Here is a 19,151-nt window from a genome sequence, read left to right as displayed (position 1 = left end):
AGTTCTAGCCCTAAGTAAAAATGAAGGATTTGGGTTGAATTGTGACCTCAATAGAAGCATTAGGGCAATTCAGTAACTTTGGGATCTGGCTGGATTACCGAAAGTATGTAGAAAAAAGCAGCAAATGGAGCAATTCAATGAAAGCTCTCTGAATGTTACTGTGATTGTAGGGACCAGACTGGGTAACCCGCATGTTCCTGGTCAGCCTTACGTTCCTATGAAACAATTCAAGAGGCAGCTATTATTTTACTTTTAAACCTTAGCCTGTCTGCAGTGGAATCTCTTAGTTGTTCTCCCAGTTTCACAAAGGAAAATGAAATCTGGCAAAGGGCCTGAGGTCTCAGAGATGTGGAAAAGCTGTGGTCAAAAGGGATACCCATAAAGGATGAGGAGAACCCCAGCAGAGGCAACTATATCCAAACCCTGCCTTCTGTGGCACCTGCCGTGAGAAAAGGATGCAGTGCATAGTCTGAAATGGCAAATAGAAAGACATTATAAATAGAAATGCTAGAGGAAGAACTGCTAATTATTTCTCACCTCTCTTGTTTTCAGGGTATGGCCTTTACATTACATGAACGACAGATGCTTGGGTTGCAAGGACTTCTACCTCCTAAAATAGAGACACAAGACATTCAAGCCTTACGCTTCCATAAGAATTTGGCAAAAATGACTGACCCTTTGGAAAAGTAAGCAGTCCTCTGGCCTTGTTTTGTCATGCAAGTAAATGGAAATTGCTGTAACATATTTCATGGGGATAACCAAACAAGGTTTCTGTGCCTCCACTGGGTTTTTCAGTTGTTGGAGGCTATTTTCACTTTTGCACAGAAAACTGCTTTCATCAATCATGCATTCATCATGCGGCTAAATGAGGTTGGGGAGCTTTTTTTTTTATACTCCATAGTCATAAGGTAACGAAAAAGAAAGCTGTGAACCTTGCTGTAATATGTATTTCTGTAATATGTAAGATTTGTGTGGCAGGTTGTTAGAGCACAGAACTATTGGAGGAGGGGAAAGGGGCAGCTAGTGCACGCTAGAAAAATATGTGAGAGTGAAGGCAAATTGAGGGTTTGATAATTAGGTATGAAAAACAGTGTTTATCATATACAGTAGTTACTGCTAGAAGGGAATTACAGGGTTAGAATTTTGAGTCTTATAATGGGTATTTTTTTATATGAGTCTTTTTTTTTGTTTAACGCACTGGTTTAGTGAAAACAATGTGAAGGATTTTGATTTGTTTTTTTTAGAATGGCATGTTTTTAGCATCCTGTTACTGTTTTCATATAAGCCTATGTATATCTGCATTAAAAATACGTGGTCTCCTAAAGGCGAGGGGAGCATTGGAATGGTTTGAGGCTTGCTGGACCACATCAAAACTCTTTTGTTCTCATGAAAACTGAAAGATGACTTTTAAATCCACATCATGTCACTTGCTGATCTGAAACAGTCATGTCATCTGTATTGGCAAAGTGCCTGGTTGCTGTAGCCTAAGACAAATTGCTAATTCATTATGTTTATGTTGTCAGGTCAGCAAGACTGAATATGAATTGATACACAGTAGATTGGTAGGTAGATTTGCAAAAATGCAGGTTTGGTTTACACACCTAGGTAAGTCCTTCAAAATGAACTTTTTGTTAGGAGTTAATTTGTTTTACAACTGTGTTAGTGTTAGGATTAACAAGACCTTACTGTCAGGACCTTACTTTTTTTAGATGAAAAATTCTTTCACTGATAATTTTTTTTTAACAGTAATGAGAGTCCCAGCTGCATCCTGTAATAAATCCATGGGTTATCTTTTATCGCAATGCATGTTTGTGCATTAAGTTCTTAGCATGCATGGTATGTCACATCCAGTATTTTTATTTCAGCTTTTTAGTACTGCTGCTCTCTCTTTTCCAACTTTTGTTTAGTGCTCAAAGCCCAACTTGAGTGGAAGCAGGAATTTCATGAAGAAATAACATGAAGCAAGTTTGGTTTTTGCTTTGACATTTTTCACGTTGTTTTAAATAAGCATAAATGTAAAACAATAAGTGTTTTTCTTTCTTTTGCTTGATTTCAGGTATATCTACATAATGGGAATCCAAGAGAGAAATGAAAAATTATTCTATAGGGTATTACAAGATGATATCGAGCGGTTAATGCCAATTGTATACACACCAACAGTAGGCCTTGCCTGCTCCCAGTATGGACACATCTTCAGGAGACCAAAGTAAGAACAATAGATATATATTGCTGCTACTTCTGTTATATTTTTCTCCTTGACTGGGGTTTGGAAATGGTTTGTTTCATTTTCGCTTGCATTCAGCTATACAAGAGTTGTGCCAATTCAGGGCAGCAAAGCTACCCCTCTGCTCGGGAGGGGTAACGCACCATTAAATGCAGCCCTGCACGCAGCCTGCGCAGAGAGGCAGGAACACGAGCGCGCGCGCACCCCTACAGCAGATTTGCTGGAGGAAGCTCGGGCTAACCGCGGTCCCGGCGAACCGAAGCCGTGACCAATGTGTTCCTGCCGGTGGCAAAGGGTCCCAGTGCTGGAGAGATTCTCACGACGCTCCGCAGAGCGGCGCAGCATGACATCTTGGGTGCCGGAGCAGAGGCCAGCGGGCAGTGTGTGAGGAGGGACGTTGGCAAAGCAGGAAGGGAGAGGCTTGACTCACGGTAGCTCAGCAGACTCCGCTGGGTGCAGATAGTCCCTGTATGAAAGCGGTTGCTACCAGGAGTCAGCTTTCAGTTATTCTGACACAGTAAATACACTTGGCTGGGACCCAGTTTGGGTTTAGCAGTTACTTTAAAACAACCATTGAGATTATTAGCTCTGTGTTGAGAAAACCAGTTCAGACCGGCAGTCATTTCAGCTCATTTCCGTGATACTCTCAGTGCAATTCAAAGTGTATCTCTAGAGCTCTCTGGCTTGAGGGCTTAAGTGCTGCGTGGAGGAAGGACTAATCCTTTGCTGCTATGAGGACTCGGCTGCCTAGTGCGGCTGCTGTGATAAAGGCAGTAAGAAACTCATGGTTTTGCGCCTGAGCTGGGGCAGGGGATGTGAAAGGTGTACTCTTAGTTCTCACATACGTCCTTTTCTCTTCCACGTCTCTGTATGTATTATAGACCAGTTTGAAAACTGTCCCCCTCTAGAAGTTGTCTGTACAAGAAATAGCAGCATGGACAGGAGCTCAGGATGTGCCCCTTTCTTTCCCAGAACCAGCACTTTCCAAGTGTTGGTAATTGATCTGTTACCACCTCTGCCGAGCCTTTCGTGCCCCTTTCCTCCTAACCACAGAGGGCTTGCCCGAGCAGAATAGTACGGACAGTTCTTCTCTTCACCTCTGCTCCTTTGCCTCCCCTCCCATGTTCCCATGGAGGAGCACTCAAGCACTGTTCTCCTCCTGGTCTTGGAGAAGACAGTATGCTCAGTCCCTGTCTTTCCTTTCTTTTCCCTCCCCTCGCCTTGTGTGATGTCGTGAACGGAGATTCACTGAGGTAAAGCCAGGCTTGGGATCACGTTCCCTTCTCATATCCTTACAGGGGAGCGTAGATCCTGTCATGTCTGACGCTAACACCAGAGGTGTTTTGCCCTATAGGACTATTAAAGGTGGATATCTGTAGTAGTGTAAAATCCAGGTAGCATCATGAAAAATATTTTCTCTGTGTTCTTACTTTAGAGTGTCGAAGTAGCTGAATAGACTTGTGTATTAGAAATTATCCTTTTTGAGGGATTTATGTCCGTGATTGCAACGCTTTCAATTTTAAGAAAATTGTACTGTTTGACATTTAGTTTTACAAAGCAAAGTGAAATTTCTAATTGCCACCTATAAAATATTTCTGCTTTGTTTTTTTATTTCAGAGGATTATTTATTTCTATCTCAGACAGAGGCCATATAAGGTCAATTGTGAACAACTGGCCAGAGAATGACGTTAAGGTACTACCACTGTGTAATTTTTTTCTAGTTGTTATTTAATCTCAGTTGAGCTTCTTAAGATTTGTTAGTATTTGATGGAAATGTAAATACTAAATAATGCATCCTTGGCTGTTTGACGATGATGGCAAAATACAGTTAAGGAAGATAATGTGTATCTTGAAGAGCAGTGTTTTATCCTAAATATGAGGTTTATGGTTTGAGTAAAGAGTGGTGATGAGAACTAGACTTGCCAAACTTTTTATTTTACTTCATTATTCCACTTTTTGGGGAGGTGTGGGGGACGCACCTCTGGTCTTACTTATTGTGTTACATAGCAGTAGGAGAGGTGATCTCGTCCTCAGATTAGGACACAAGTGGTAGTTGGGAGGCCCAGATTTTGCCATTAAATCCTGTATGACCCAGTTGTGTCGAGAACCACGAGGGGAGATGAGGTGAATGATACTTATACGAACTTTTTGATGTCTGAATTTACAAGTGGAAATCGTAAACCCAAGTTACAAGCTGCAGTTCCACATGGCAGCTTGGATCCTTTCCACTTAGCTTTCAAAGATTTGGGCAGTGGGTTTCAGCAAAGAAAAAGGAGCATAGCAGATTCTAACATTAAGCATTATTGCTTCAAGTAAAATATTCCTTGTAATCTATTCTTTGTTTGACTGTGCAACCATACCTGAATTTTTGCCTGGAAAAAACCACAACTGGTATTGCTCTAAACTTTATAAATTTCAGTCATCATATGTAATTTCACCTGTTTTTGTTTTCAGGCTGTTGTCGTCACAGATGGAGAAAGAATATTGGGTCTTGGAGACCTAGGTGTGTATGGGATGGGAATTCCAGTAGGAAAACTGTGTTTGTATACAGCCTGTGCAGGAATAAATCCAGATAAATGCTTGCCTGTGTGCATCGACGTTGGAACTGATAATACAGTGAGTTTGACTGAACTTTGCCTGCCATAAGTTATCCCTATGAAAAGTATTTATTTAAGAGTATTTAGTACTATAAGAGAAGGTTTTTATTTGAGCACTTTTATGTAAGATAAAACCAAATATTTTATGTAAGGGTAAATGATTTGGAATTCACTATACAGTTACGTATCAGTGATTGAAAAACGCCAGTTAATTTGTCAGTGAAATGGTGCATTTGGAAGTAATTTGAATGCTGGAACACTGTAAAATAGGCAGTCAGGTTGACCTGACTTTAAGAAGCTGGAAATGTGAATCAGATTTATAAAGCAGTTTATTGTTCACAGTATTGATTTGTTCCATTTTAAAAGCAGCCATCACCAACCTCAAGTGCCAGCTGAAATTACTGAACATTGATATAGACTGGAGGCAGTTACAGTGGCTATATAAATGCAGTATCTTTGGTGTGAAATGTGTTGCTGTGAACTCTGGAAAGTGTATATTGAGGAAGTGATTCATCCTGCTGCTGTCTTTGATTTATTCTTTTTCAGACACTCTTAAAAGATCCATTTTATATGGGCCTATACCAAAAAAGGGATCGCTCACAGGTCTACGATGACCTTATTGATGAATTTATGGAAGCCATTACAGACAGGTATGACACTGAATATTCTGCACAGAAGTATGGCCAAAACTGCTGGCAAAAAAACCCCGTAACACATTGTCCTTGAAACAGTCATTTAAGGAATGAGGATAGGACTAAAAGTCAAGAGACGTGGCTGTATTTCTGGCTCCGTAGTGATTCTCTCTGTGACCTGGAACACGCTGCCTGTAGTTATCTGTTAGATATGCACAGAGCGGAGATGGAACTGTCTGAGGCAGTGACAGGCCTGAGGACATCTTCTTTCGAAAGATAATTGATTACGCAGGATTTGTTTTAAAAGGAATTTATTTCTTTATGTGTCTCTAGTGATAGGAATATTTGCCATGTTCTGTAGGTATGGCCAGAACACCCTTATCCAATTTGAAGATTTTGGAAACCACAATGCTTTTCGGTTTTTAAGAAAATACAGAGAGAAATATTGTACCTTCAATGACGATATTCAAGGTATACCCTTTGTTTATGTTCCTTAATGTATATGCAAAAACCATGCCTAAAACCATAATCTGCCACGCAGATCTGTTCAGCTCTCCTTAGATTTGTACTGCTTTTACAGGGACAGCTTCAGTGGCCTTGGCAGGACTGCTGGCAGCGCAGAAAGCCACTGGTAAACCACTTGCAGAGCAGAAAGTGCTGTTCCTTGGAGCAGGAGAGGTGAGTTCTTTTAAGGGCTCTAGAGCAACAGGAGATTTAACTGTATATTTTCTGGTTCTGTGGGACTTGTGGAGATTCACATTCTCTGAATTCCATTGCAGAACTTTTTATATAATGCCAGCTGAAATACATTAAGAGGAGGGATTACCTGCTTAAAGATGACTATTTGAAAGGTGCTTAACATTTGCAAGGACTCAAGTTTTTCATTTTCTTACATGGACTTGAAAAAAAGCATCAGGGACTTGCGTGTAGTTGAAGGGGAATTTACCATAAAATTATGGTTTAATAAGAAGGGGGGTAAGAACATCTTGTTAATTTTTATAGCATTGGAGAGAAGTACACAGTGGTTTTTTTAGCAAGTTAAGTCAGTGGCTGTTTGCAGCAGACGCTAGTTACTTACTGGGGCAGCAGTGTCAGGACCAGCACCATGCTTCTTGGTATATCATCAAAATTGCTTCTATGGTGCTGACAAAATAACTTAATTAGCTGAACATTTCTCCAGCTGGGGAAGGTCCAGATTGCAGTAATTGGCCGATGTTGTATTGTTGCCTGAGCACTGAGCCCTGCTCTGCTCTTCCCTCTTCCTTATTTCTCCTGCCAGACTTAACAGCATGTGCAGCGAGCCAAGAGAAGGGATGTGGAGGGAAGCACTGCCAGCATCCACTTTCTGCCCTCTGCCTGCAAGGCCTTTATCACAGGCAGCGGGAGCAGAGAGAGGTTTGGAAAGCCGCTTGGCACAAAAGACTATGCCGTGGTTTCTTGACAGGAGGGCTGCAGCACTAACTTGTTCTTATTGTCTGGTTGGGCTGCTTTATTGTGGCTGCTGAACTGGTACAGGCATGGGGGCACAGTACCCAGGAGAGCTGCCTCTTTCTTTTGCCAGAAGACATGATGCTGTTGATCCCAGGAGTCTGCCCCCATCTAGGCAAACATTGCTTGTGTTTCAGAGCTGACTTACCAAATGATTTTTGTGGGGATCTTGAACAGGGTGCTGTTTGTGATGAGAGGCTTCTTTTATGACTTGTTAAAAAACAAAAGTCCTTTTATCCACAAGGCCGCCCTGGGAATTGCGAACCTCATTGTTATGGCTATGATGGAAAGCGGTGTTTCTGCTGAGGAAGCCTACAGGAGAATATGGATGTTTGACAAATATGGTTTACTGGTTCAGGTAGGGGTGCACCATGCTTTGAAATACCACAATACAGATGGCCAGTGCTTTCTGTATCCTTCTCACAAAAGAATCAACTTTTTTTATCTATAGGGCCGAGAACAAAAGGTAGATTCCAATCAAGAGTCATTTACACATCAGGCTCCAGAGCAGATACCAAAGACATTTGTAGAGGCAGTGAATGTACTTCGGCCTTCAGCTATCATTGGTAAGTAAGGTTATTTTTGCTTCTGTGTTACCATCATTTGGTTATTCACTGCATTTAATTTGCTAATGTGGATCCAAGGAGGTTGGTGACAGTGATCTGCATTTCTGCTGATGTAAAGAAGATGAAAATGTGAGGTCCATTTTCTGCTTGAAAATATACTGAGCTGCAGGTTAGCTCTCAGTGCATCCTTCATTGCAGCTGTGGTGCCCCTTCTGCATCTTGTATCCTTGTTAACTGCTTTCTCTAGTCCTTGTCCAGCTGGTGTTGGACCTCTCTGAGCAAGTTCTCAGGGACTGCATGGCCACAATGAACTGAAACTGTAATGAAGGGCACTAAGAGTCAGGAAGACAAAAATACAACCTTTTTCCCAGACACATTCCCTACACCAGCAGCGAAGGAGAGAACAGTCACAAACACAGCATTTTGTGCTTTACAGGAGTTCCCTAACTTGAGTAATTTCTTTTTTTCCTGACCTTCCTTCCCCAGTCAGCTTCTCTGGCCAGAATCTGCCAGCAGCATGGCTTGAAAAGCTGTTTCATACTGCAGATCACGAATACCTGTTAGGTCACTGACATATGTAGGTATTGATTTATAACTGTGGCTGTCTGCAGAGGTCAGATGGGATTACAGACTGCAATTTCCTTTGCACATGATTTATTTGGAGAAGAAAAGCTTTTGGCTCAGTAGCCACCCTGAAGTTTGTAGCCATTGTCCCAATGTACACCATTTTTATGTATTTGTACTTATGTCTTTGGGTGTGGTCAGAAATACCAATATCAAGGGAATGTGCATTGCACAGTTAACACCCAGCTAGCATGAATCATCTGTGAAGAACCTTGAGTTCCCACTTGCTTATCCAGGGCAGCGATAAATGTTCTTTACATAGATCAATACAAAGAATCATGTAAAATAGGCTTTTGGAACACATTAATTAGACGTTCCTGTGAAAATGAGAATTTTAAGCAGCCACTAACAGAGCAGTGCCTGGTTTCCATCTCCTGCTGCTAGAAAAGCCTGCGATGCTTTGCTCTGAGTGGGAGGCTTCAGGGGTGACATGAACTTAATCTCCAGTCGCTGTCATCTGCCCTGAGGCAGTCAAGTATTGATTCTATTTTTATGTGTTTCCATTTACTTCAGGAGTTGCAGGAGCTGGGCGGCTCTTCTCTCAGGATGTGATCAAAGCAATGGCCTCTATCAATGAGCGACCCATAATATTTGCACTAAGTAACCCTACAGTGAAAGCTGAATGCACAGCAGAGGAAGCATATACGTTAACAGAGGTATGTAATGTTTAGAAATGTTGACCTATTGGCACTTAGTGATAGAACTGTTTACTGAGCGTAAGAATGCAAGAACTCAAATTATTTTATTATTACTTGGATTTACTGACATAATAATATAGATCTTTCTTGTCTTCTGGCAAAAGTAAATGGAAGTGATTTGAAAAGAAGTCTTGATTTTTTAAATAACGACATTTTGCAAAGCTTAAAATAGCCTAAATCTTACTACTTTTTAAAAGAATGACCACTAGGTACTGTTTCATATCTTTGATTAATTAACTGTTTCCCACTACGCTTTTTAATTATTTTGGTTTTTAAAGACACAGCCTACATTAACATTGTAATAGATACTAGGTGCAACCTTTAAAAGGTAATGGCTGCCACGTTGTGAGTAAAGTCCTTAAAGCAGATAATGTCCTTGCATCAATCCGGGAATTCTGCTTTGCACTCAACTCATTTCCTAGTGTCTGCAGGTCAGAACTCGTATCATTAACAGTGACCTGCGAAGACCTGTGCTTCCAGTGCAGGAGTCTGTGGTGGCCCTCTGTCCTTGTATTCGCCTTTCGCAACGTCTGTGTCTCGTGCACTGGCACCACCAAACGTTGAAATGAGTGAACCAAGAATAAACACACCTCGTCCAGCACTCTTACCTCTGTGGGGTGCTTGTGGGGGCTTGGAAGTTGGGGGTTTGGGGTGATTTTTTTAATAACGCTATCACCGGCGCATCCAGACCTTGGTTTTGCCGCTAATGAAGCAAGTCTCTTACCCTTCTGCACAACTTTTTATATAAAACTAATCATCTTTGAAGACAGCCTGAGGGGAAGGAGACGGGGGCAAGGGAGCATCAGGCAGACAGAGCGCTAACTTTAACACTTTGAACTGGCTGGTAATGCCTTTTCTTTACATTGTAGACTTCAGCTCGCTGTGATCTTTCCCCTGTCCACAGGGCCTGCCTGCAGACTTCAGGGGTGGGGCTTGTGAAAAGACATATTTTTTTCTTTTCTTTTCTTTTTTTTTTTAAATACAGCCCCAAATCAAGTGACTCACATGTGAAGATGAGTGGGTGGAGATCTTTCCTTGTTTCTTGATGCAGAACTATGAACTACTTCTTTCCACTGTTAGTGTGGCTCAGTTTCCAGCACAACCACCTCAGCGGTGTTAGCTTCACACCGGGAAGGGCAGAACTCCATCGTTTCCGCCTGGCACCCAAATTCTCTTCCATGTTACTGGGCCCATCAGCTCAGAGGGAACTCTTGCTACAGAAATTTGCAGGTCCAGAGTGAGCCCTAGGCAGGAATGACAGCCTCTGGACAAAATCTAGACTTTAGCTTTTAATAGTAAATGAGAACGCTTTTAATTGAAGATGGTTTAATATTTCTCGGATATCTTGCATTAGCCAGAATAGTGAGTTGGGCAGTGTTTCAGTATATAAAATTAAATTCCAATATCTTGGATAGAAAGTAAACAAGAGTTAGTTATACAGCCAAGCCTTTAGCTGGCATAAATAAATGTAAAAACTACTGGCATCTCTGATGGCTGAAGGAGGCCAGCAGCACTATTAGAGAGAGAATCAGCCTAATTTTGCTTGCACTTTTTATAGAATATCAACAGAGCAATAGATGTTTCAAGGGAAGAGGCTCACTTGTTCCCCATGGCTGTGTGCTGAGTCCCAAGGCGTTGGACCTCGGTAGTTGTCGCTATCGGATGCAGAAGCAAGACAGTGTTGGTTAGATTCAGGTGTGGTAACATGTCTTCACTGAAGTAGCTGTGTGAGCATAGTGCTATTTAGGAAGTTTGTGCCAAGTAGAAAGAGGATCTTTTGTTTTTTCCTGCATTGGATCCATGTGTCCTTTTATTTGCGATTTTCCGTAAGTTATTATTTATAGACATGGGTTATTTGGACAACTAAATATTACTGGTCAGTAAATGAATGGGTGTAATTTTGTTCCAGTCCTTATTAATACATTTTGTAACGTTTCTGGCTCTTTAGACTTTTCTCCATATCTCATGTTTGTTTTCATAATGCTCTTTAGTTCTCTGAAACGTACTCTGTTTACCCATAGTTTGCCCTTCAAAATGTATAGTAGTTTTCCCTTCAAGATACAGTAATTACCTAGAAAATCCTCTCAGACTTTACTTACTTTGTCATTTAACTAACAAAGTTTGTCAGGCAATTAGGGATCAGAGATGTCTGATAGGAATAGCCTAATCCTGGCTGGTGGAAAATCTTAGGCTAAACTAGGAAGTCAATAAGGAAGGGAAGATACCATCGCTAACCTTTCATTCCTTATTCTTTTTCCGCTAGATGGCACCTGTAAAAGCCTGATGATGCTTTAGTGCCCTCTGCCACTGTGTATTGTATGGGCTTTTGTTGTGTTTTAATTTCTATTGTCTTTTGGTCCTGTCCTCAAATGCATCCATATAGAATCATTAAGGTTGGAAAAGACCTCTAAGATCATCTAGTCCAACTGTCAACCCAACACCACCATGTTTTGCTCCCTACACAAAAAGGCTATTGTCATGGGTATGCCCTAACATTCAAACCTATTTCCTGAGTCTTTAGCTTCTTGGGTAATTTGTTCTCAAATGTAGTGGTCCTGGGGAGCCTTAAATATTTTAAAGTAATGTTATTAAACCTGTTACTCAAAAGAAAGTCAAGATTTTTTGCTTACAGGGGTTTTACTGCTTGAGGAACGGGTCATTTATCTGGAGGGTATGTTTCACACTCCAGATTCTGGATTTGTTTTAATATTTCGTGCTGATTAAAATCCTTTTCAAAGGAAGGATAAGCAAACTGCATTATTCACTCCTCTCAGACCTCTCAGCAATAAAAGTGTGATATAACCCTCCCACCCATCAGTAAACAAGTGGCTTCTATTTCAGTCTCCTTTTGGAAGTGGCCATTATTCAGCTGTCTTTGTACAGTCCCTATGGTGGTGGGTCCTGGCGTCTGGCCATGGTTCCTGATATATGGTTATGGTTATAATAATGGTTAACACACAAGTACTTTATTTTGTGTGTGAGTAGTTCCTCTAAGTCATTGCTGTCTTAAAGAACAATGAATGATAAAACAAATAGATTGCTTCCATTCCTTAGAAAGCTGCACAATTCAATGTGTACGCTTGCCTCTTTTGCTTTCCAGATGTTTCCTGCAGAAACATTGCACGTTCTGCAGCTGCAGAAACACACAGGTGCTTACTGATTCTTGTATCTCTTCCAGGCCCTACTGGAAAGGGTGGGTTTGGTTGTTGTCATTCTGGGATTGTAGAAATTGAGGCAGCAAGGGATTTAAGTATGTGCTTGAATCCAGTTGCATTCAGTAGGGCCGTTTGTCTTTTTGCATTTGGCTGTGTGCTCGAGTACCTTCCTGACTGAGTCCTAGAGCTGACTGGCAGCTGTAGGACTCTGGTGTCCCTGTACTTCATAATGACTGTATTGCTCCATACTGTTGGCTCTTTAGAAGCTGCCTGACTGTGATTATTCCTCTGTTTAACAGGGCCGTTGCTTGTTCGCCAGTGGCAGTCCCTTCGAGCTGGTGACTCTGAAAGATGGAAGAACCTTCAAACCAGGCCAAGGAAACAATGCTTATATCTTTCCAGGTAATAAATAAAATTGTCGTCTTTTAATCTTTAAGACTGGGCTATTAGCGCCTTTTCTTGGGTTCCCTTGCTACACTAGGCACAGTTAGTGAAGCAGCATGGAGAGGTGTTACCGGCGTTTAAAGCTGAGAACTCAATCAGAAGAATGAATGAAATCAGTTAAGGATGGATGTTAGGCATGTGCAGCTACATATGCGACATGCATACAGTGAGCTCACCTGACGGGATATTTCTAAGAAAACGAAAGGGTGTTATCAAAGGCTTTGAAAGCTGCTGCGTTATGGGTTCCTCTGCTTGTTTTTTGGGGGGAAGGGGAAAATAAGTGTCAATATGCTCCTCTTGAAGTTATGTCTGCACAAGTGAGGGTACAAAAGAAGCACCAGGGATATTTCTCTGCTTTCCCCTTTCTCTCCCTTTCCTCCCTGAGCTGCTAAGCTCCAACCCCTTGTCAAAAGCCACCTATTATAGTAAATGACTAGCACACATGGTAGTAGTTTTGTGAATGTGTGTAGAAAGCTATGGGAAGATTTTTAAAAGTAACATTCTAGATGACTCACAGCTTCTCGGCAGCAGGCTGCATATTTTAAAATGATGTGGCCCTAATTGGCGATAATTTTATTGTAGGCGTGGCTCTCGCTGTGATCCTCAGCAGTGTTCGACATATTAGTGATAAGGTTTTCCTAGAGGCTGCTAAGGTAAGTGTGGAAGCAGAGTAGGCTGTGGCTTCTGACATGATGGTGGATGACATGATGGGCAATTTCTCAAATCTTGCTGAAACTCTATGGTTTCCTGTTTCATTTCTGTTGGTTTTATCCCTCCCCAAGGGAAAAAATGGATTTTGATCAAACAAAATTGTGAAAAGTATCAGTTTCCACTGCAATTTTAATTTTTTCATCCAGAAACCAAACACCCAAATAGGAAATCTGTCCATGTGTAAATTGCCTCCCAGCCTTGTAGGTCTGGCAGCAAACCTACTCCTCCTCCCGCCCCGCTCCGGGTTCCACAGCTGGCACTGTCAGGGATGCACATGGTGCCCGGGCTCCCGTCCTCTTCTGCCTTTCCACTCTGGAGCAGGAGCACCTACCACATCGGAGTACCCAGTGAATCAACTGGCCAAACACATGGGCAGTCCTGCAGGCATGACTTTCATGGTTATGGGTAGTGCAGCCTCCAAAAAAGTAGGATCTTATTTTGCTAAATGCTTACAAGCAGAATTTGCTGATACAGGCACAGATTGCAGAGTTGATCTTTGAGAATTTTGAGATTTTGACTGCCTTATTCCAGTGCTTTGGGAGCACTCTAGTAGTAAGAACACTGCAACTTGTTTCTCTCAGGTGTTTTAGCATGTTATTGATCCCATTCGGGATGCAGTAAATAAAACTTGTTTGTTTTTCTAACTCAGGCGTTGACAGAACAGTTGACCGATGAAGAACTTGCACAAGGAAGACTTTATCCTCCACTGTCTAATATCAGGGAAGTTTCTATTTATATTGCTGTCAAGGTGAGTGTGAAGCATAAAAAATGGACTGTATTAAAAGTGTTTTATGTGTACATTAACCTGCTGAATTGCACAGTATGACCCTTGAACACTAGGTGCTTGGGCACAAAATACCCAGTTCTTTGTGCCTTTAATAAGAGACACTTACAAAAATCTTGGGTTTGTTGGATGCTTCAGTTTGGCAGTGATGACGGGCCAAAATTGTGCTCCTTTGATTTCTGAAATTAAGTTTTCAGATCCCTGGCAAGGCATTCAGGAATTGTAAAAAGACTTTGGTGTTTGTCTTTATCCAGTTTGTGAGTGCTAAACGTATTGCAGTGGAAGCGTGGATGTTATGTGAATGTAGTAAAAGGCACAAACTGCATGGTGATTTAACTTTTCAGGTTATGGAATTTTTGTACGCAAACAACATGGCTTTCCATTACCCTGAACCTGCAGACAAGAACCATTACATTCGATCAAAGGTTTGGACCTACGAATACGAATCCTTCATGCCAGATGTGTATGACTGGCCTGAATCTAAGGTTCACTGATGCATCAGAAGATCGTACTCCTCAGGCAGTATCTTCTACTCTGCAGGGATCCCTTTTTCAGACCAATTTAAATCGTGATCTTTGAGTCCTGTAATTTATTTTCGCTCATTTTGTTGTCTTTTTTTCCCTTCTACCCTGTTTTTCACTTGACGTAGATTTCTCCCCACTTTCCCAAGTACCTGATAAACTGTATGGATGATGGCATCCGTCACAGGAATGAGAGAGCTCTCCAAAATTCATTTAAATAATGACATTGCGTTTCTAGCTTTGAGCCAGCACCACATAAAGAATTCCATTAATGTTTTAGCTACATGTGTTTAATGATGAACTATAGCTCTCTCATCACTGCTGATTTCCAGAATGATTTATTTCTGCTTTTAATAATCAGTCTTCTAATTGTCCTAGTGTTGTCACATTGCATTATCTGTGACATCACCAGAGAGCATTTGTCAAAAAAAAAAAAAAAAAGGACAGCTTAAGACAAATTTAACAGTCTAATGGGCTTTCTGTTTTGTCCGATGTTTAAAGATGCCCATGTCCAGACTTGTGGCATTGGCTGCTCTGTTTCTTTGAATGTGCTTTGAGGACCAGCGTGGTGTGCACATGTGGAATCTGCAGCAGTGTTTGTATTTCGTGTTTTCATCATTGTGTGAAATCTTCTATCAGGAAAAATGTGAACTAGCTAAAATTATCCTTGGAAAGCCTGAAAATAATATTAATCACTTAATAGCTTTTAAAAACAAAGCTACGCTGTTGCATAATAAATTCTATCACATAAAGGCAGGATCTGAAGTAATTTACGGAAATCTTTTAGAGATTTTACAAGGAGATTTTCTGCAGTGGACTCCAAGGTAATGTAGCAAAGGATTTTTGTTTCACTTGTTAATTTTTTCAAGGTTCTGTTTCTTCTAAGTGAAATTGTTTTCTCCCTTGCATACCCTTGGTCTCACAAAAAGACTTGCGTGTGGTGTTTTCATGATGTCACTGACTCAAAAACTCCTAGGTGGACTCACTTGCCACTTCGAACAACCCCCCCACACGCAGCTGATGAAGCTGGAACAGAAAGTGTTACAGGCAGCTATTGACACGCACGTTTACAGACGTTTGACTGAATGTTTCTTGTGGTCTCACTCCAGTATATTCAGTTCAGTTTGATTACAGGACTCGAAAGATCTAATGCTTAGAAGCTCTAAGTTGATCACTTCATCTTCCTCGCTCCGTTTACAGGTTTAATTTGTCAGGTTTTTTGTGTAAAAACAAAAATTGTGAGTTGAATTTTTCCTTGCAATGAATAGTACTGCACATTTGATACAGATACCACAATGTGCGTTCCTTTTCATTTTGTTCCTATCACGTTTGAGTGCCCTCCATTACTTTGTATTAGCAGGCAAGGACACACAGTGATAGTTACAGTCTGTGACCGCTCTAAATCTGGTCTCTGTAACAAGAACAGTGGTATGTCAGGAGCAGAAATAAAGATAATGTGCTGTTTCATAGTTTGCTGCATCAAGGCAAAAAAGGACAAAAAAAAAAAAAATAGATACATGTAAAAGGGCTATACTGCCAAACTTGAAGCCGAAATCCAAAGAGATGAAGTAAAGCTTGCTTGGGAGTTACCTATGGCAGGCACCTCTCTCATATCCTCATTCATCTTGGAAAGTGCAGAAAGAATAGAACAGGGAAAATAGTCTCTGTATCCCCTTGGACATGGTTTCTGTCGCTTACTGCCTAGTATCTGATTTTAAAATTATGTTTGTGTATTAGATAAAAAGAACAGTAAACTTTGGGAAGGCTTTACCTAAGTGAGGAAAGAAGACTGATTATATAAACACAGAAAATAGTGATGTGGGGAGAAGACTGCCTATTCAAACTGTGGTAAAGTGCTGTCTGGTGGACTCGAAATGCTACGTTGCCAAGTTGGGCGACGTACGTGGTTTGCAACTTGTATGTGTAAGTATATGTACAAAAAAGACCAACACACACATATGATGTTTTTACAAATAATTCTTTTTTCATCTATTTTTGCTATGCCTGGTTTTTATCGTATTTAAATTTGTGATCTTACTGAAAAATTATTTATTTAGCGTACAAATTATTTTTACCTTCTGAAAATTCAACTCTAGCAGAAGCCTGTGGTAGTGTGTCAGCGGAGTTCTGCATCATTGGATTCAAGTATATTGGGAACGCACGCTTCCTCACTTCTGCCAACGTATTAATTAGGCAGACGAGTAACAAAAATATCCCATGCACTGATCTTGTGTCCCGCCTGATAATGATCACAGAGGCAAGGCAATCGGTCCATAAATATGGCTCTGTCTTACAAAATAAAGATCTGCATCCGTCTATTCAGTCTGATTATTTTTTTTTTTCAGGCAAGAAGTGCAGTCATGGTTCATAATCAGTGGGCATTGATAGTACTCAGGAAAACCTGGCGCTTGGGAAAATAGCATTACCTGCGTGCAGCCGGAGTCTTGCTTTGGGCAAGAGTGTTTTTGGTTCCCAAAGGGAGCTACCGTGCCGGAAATTTGCAGTGGCTGCTGTCAAGCCGAGGGAAGATGCTTGTTCCGTGAAGTGCAGTCCTTTCCCTTCCTGGCACAGGCTCCCTGCTGTCTTTAAGCAGATGCCAAGAGGGATTGTTCAGAACTGGCCAGCAGTGGGATTTTCCCAAGTACAAATGTTCCTGCATAATTTTTCTGGAAATCCCACTGTGCAGGTGAAGAAAAAACAGTCTTTAACTGGCTCGGAGGCTCCAGTGGCAATACAGCCCTGCCCTGATGGGGCTGCAGATGTGTTGGAGCTCTAGAGTAGAGAAGGCCTGACTGTGTCTCTCTAATCTATCCCAGTTACGGCAGCTAAGTGGTACCAGTTAGACTTCATCTATGCATAGGCACCTGTGGACATTGTTTAATCAGGTTATGTGGATCATCTATAGCTTGCAATATAGACATGGTGGAATCTTACCTTTCATGTGTAGCCATTGTTTTCCATTAGCAACAGGTAACATGTCAGCTCACAAAGTTTTAAGTGCATTTCACTCTCCATTTCATCTTTTTCAGATTTTTTTTTTTATAAAACATATAGATTCATCTTTGGTTTTGTGTATTCTTCAGATCTAATTAATCTTTGAATTAGTTACAACTGCTAATCTTGCCGCTTAGTAAGGAACCACAGTATCCTTTTTTGTATTCTTCTTAACCTGATTTTTTTCTATTTGCTGGCTTATTTAAAAGCATTTACCGATCTTTATCTATACAGAAAATTCTCTTACGCAGTATGCAAAGGAAAAGAGTTGTCACCAGGATGCATTTTGTAATGGTATAACTTACAGCATTAGCATATAGCGTAAGTTAAGCTTATACTGTTCTTTACAAAAATATGTCACCTAAAGGATGACTAGTGTTCTAGCTCTTCACACAGCTCTGGTGACTTTTGCCCTCCGAACGGTATAGAAGTCTGTCTTTCATGTCTCTTCTGTGAGGATACTATTCTGGATGTACAGAACACTTCTGAGAGGATCAGAAACTCCCACTGAGGTCAGTAGCTCAGTCTTTTCCAGGACTGGTCCAAGACTTGCTTCCTTAAAATCAACAGGAAGCCTCTTGGCAGCAATGTATAGAAATGTCTAGGGGAGGAGAAGAAAGGTAGCTAAGGGAGCGCAGCCTTTTTTTAAGAAATCTGTGTGTTCTTCTTCAAAGATGTTAAAAAGCTTTGTATGTTCCTGAAGCGCATGCCCGCGTGCCAACAATTGACATGTAGAGGAAGACTATTAAAACGTTGTGGCTGATAGATTTTTAAAACCCAGATGTGACTCCTTGAATAAGTTCTTGGTTATGTTTGTGAACAGTGGTGTTTCATGATGTTGTGTTTGTTTTCCAAGCCTAAAACAAAGCGACACTTCACATGCAGATCGGTGTTTAACAGGTTTCCTGTGGTAGGTGCGTGTCTTTGTACTGTTTTTTTCAGCACGCTGTTTTGCAGGAGGGGGTAAGGTAACCCTTTGTCACACTCCTCTGGTAGTGACTGTAAAGGTGAATCATACACCTTTTAGTTTTTCATAAGCAACGCTGTTTCGTGACTACTTCTGTAGGAGAGTGTGGGGATCACTATTGTACAGCTACAACTGTGAATTTTAGTTCAGCTGACTCTGGGCCTAAGTAAATCCAAGTTGTCTTTCACTTGCTCCGGCTCTTCTTGATTTCAAAGGTGCAGATTTGAGCACCTCTGTTATTCGGATAAAGGTATCTACGAGATGCTCAGATCGGACTGTAAGAAAAGTACGGTTTGGACTCCTGTTCTGTCTCAGCTATAAGTGCTATTCCTGAGTTTAAGAAAACCACTGTCGTTTTTGGACTCTTTTCAAGATGATGCGTACTGCTATCCTGTTTCATAACAGCCGTACGTTATAGGCAGGGACTGGTGTTACATTGAATACTGGAGCAAGGAGAAAATCTAGAGCAAAGCTCTAATTGCACCCACTTGACAGCTGAATTTGAGCAATGTAATTCCATTGCCGCTGGTGAAGGGACATCTAATTCTGTATGGATCTACCTTGACCTACCTACCTACTCCCAAAATACACATTACCATGGTATCCGAAAGCCTGCAGATGTTCTGGGTGAACCACGACGAAAATTCAGCACGCTTTAGACCTCTGCTTCCTGCCGTCGCCTCCCGAATCGCAGCACTCGGTGGGGATGCAGCTTACTCGTGCCTTCTCCCGAGGAGCATCTAGCT

At 41.2% G+C, this 19,151-nt stretch overlaps 1 protein-coding gene across 3 annotated transcripts in view; it reads left to right on the top strand.

The window, feature by feature from the left end:
* The window catches only part of LOC142074897 (NAD-dependent malic enzyme, mitochondrial), a 32,731-nt gene extending 16,801 nt beyond the window's left edge, over positions 1-15,930 (top strand). Inside the window, exons 3-16 of one of the 3 annotated variants that reach the window (XM_075135858.1) lie at positions 553-686; positions 2,057-2,206; positions 3,842-3,917; positions 4,679-4,840; positions 5,368-5,471; positions 5,815-5,924; positions 6,034-6,131; positions 7,186-7,299; positions 7,393-7,507; positions 8,645-8,787; positions 12,284-12,386; positions 13,011-13,081; positions 13,789-13,887; positions 14,268-15,930. In XM_075135858.1, coding sequence (XP_074991959.1) covers positions 553-686; positions 2,057-2,206; positions 3,842-3,917; positions 4,679-4,840; positions 5,368-5,471; positions 5,815-5,924; positions 6,034-6,131; positions 7,186-7,299; positions 7,393-7,507; positions 8,645-8,787; positions 12,284-12,386; positions 13,011-13,081; positions 13,789-13,887; positions 14,268-14,417 — 1,629 coding nt within the window. In that variant the 3' untranslated portion in view covers positions 14,418-15,930. Of the gene's footprint in view, positions 1-552; positions 687-2,056; positions 2,207-3,841; positions 3,918-4,678; positions 4,841-5,367; positions 5,472-5,814; positions 5,925-6,033; positions 6,132-7,185; positions 7,300-7,392; positions 7,508-8,644; positions 8,788-12,283; positions 12,413-13,010; positions 13,082-13,788; positions 13,888-14,267 lie in introns of those variants that run through there. The other 2 variants (XM_075135859.1, XM_075135860.1) reach the window with 2 other exon arrangements.
* The last annotated feature ends 3,221 nt before the right edge of the window (positions 15,931-19,151 follow it).

The sequence above is a fragment of the Calonectris borealis genome, chromosome W (genome assembly GCF_964195595.1).
Source record: "Calonectris borealis chromosome W, bCalBor7.hap1.2, whole genome shotgun sequence".
Classification (NCBI taxonomy): Eukaryota; Metazoa; Chordata; class Aves; order Procellariiformes; family Procellariidae; genus Calonectris; species Calonectris borealis.
Note: the sequence above shows the minus strand (reverse complement) of the source record. Positions and strands in the feature narration are given on the sequence as shown.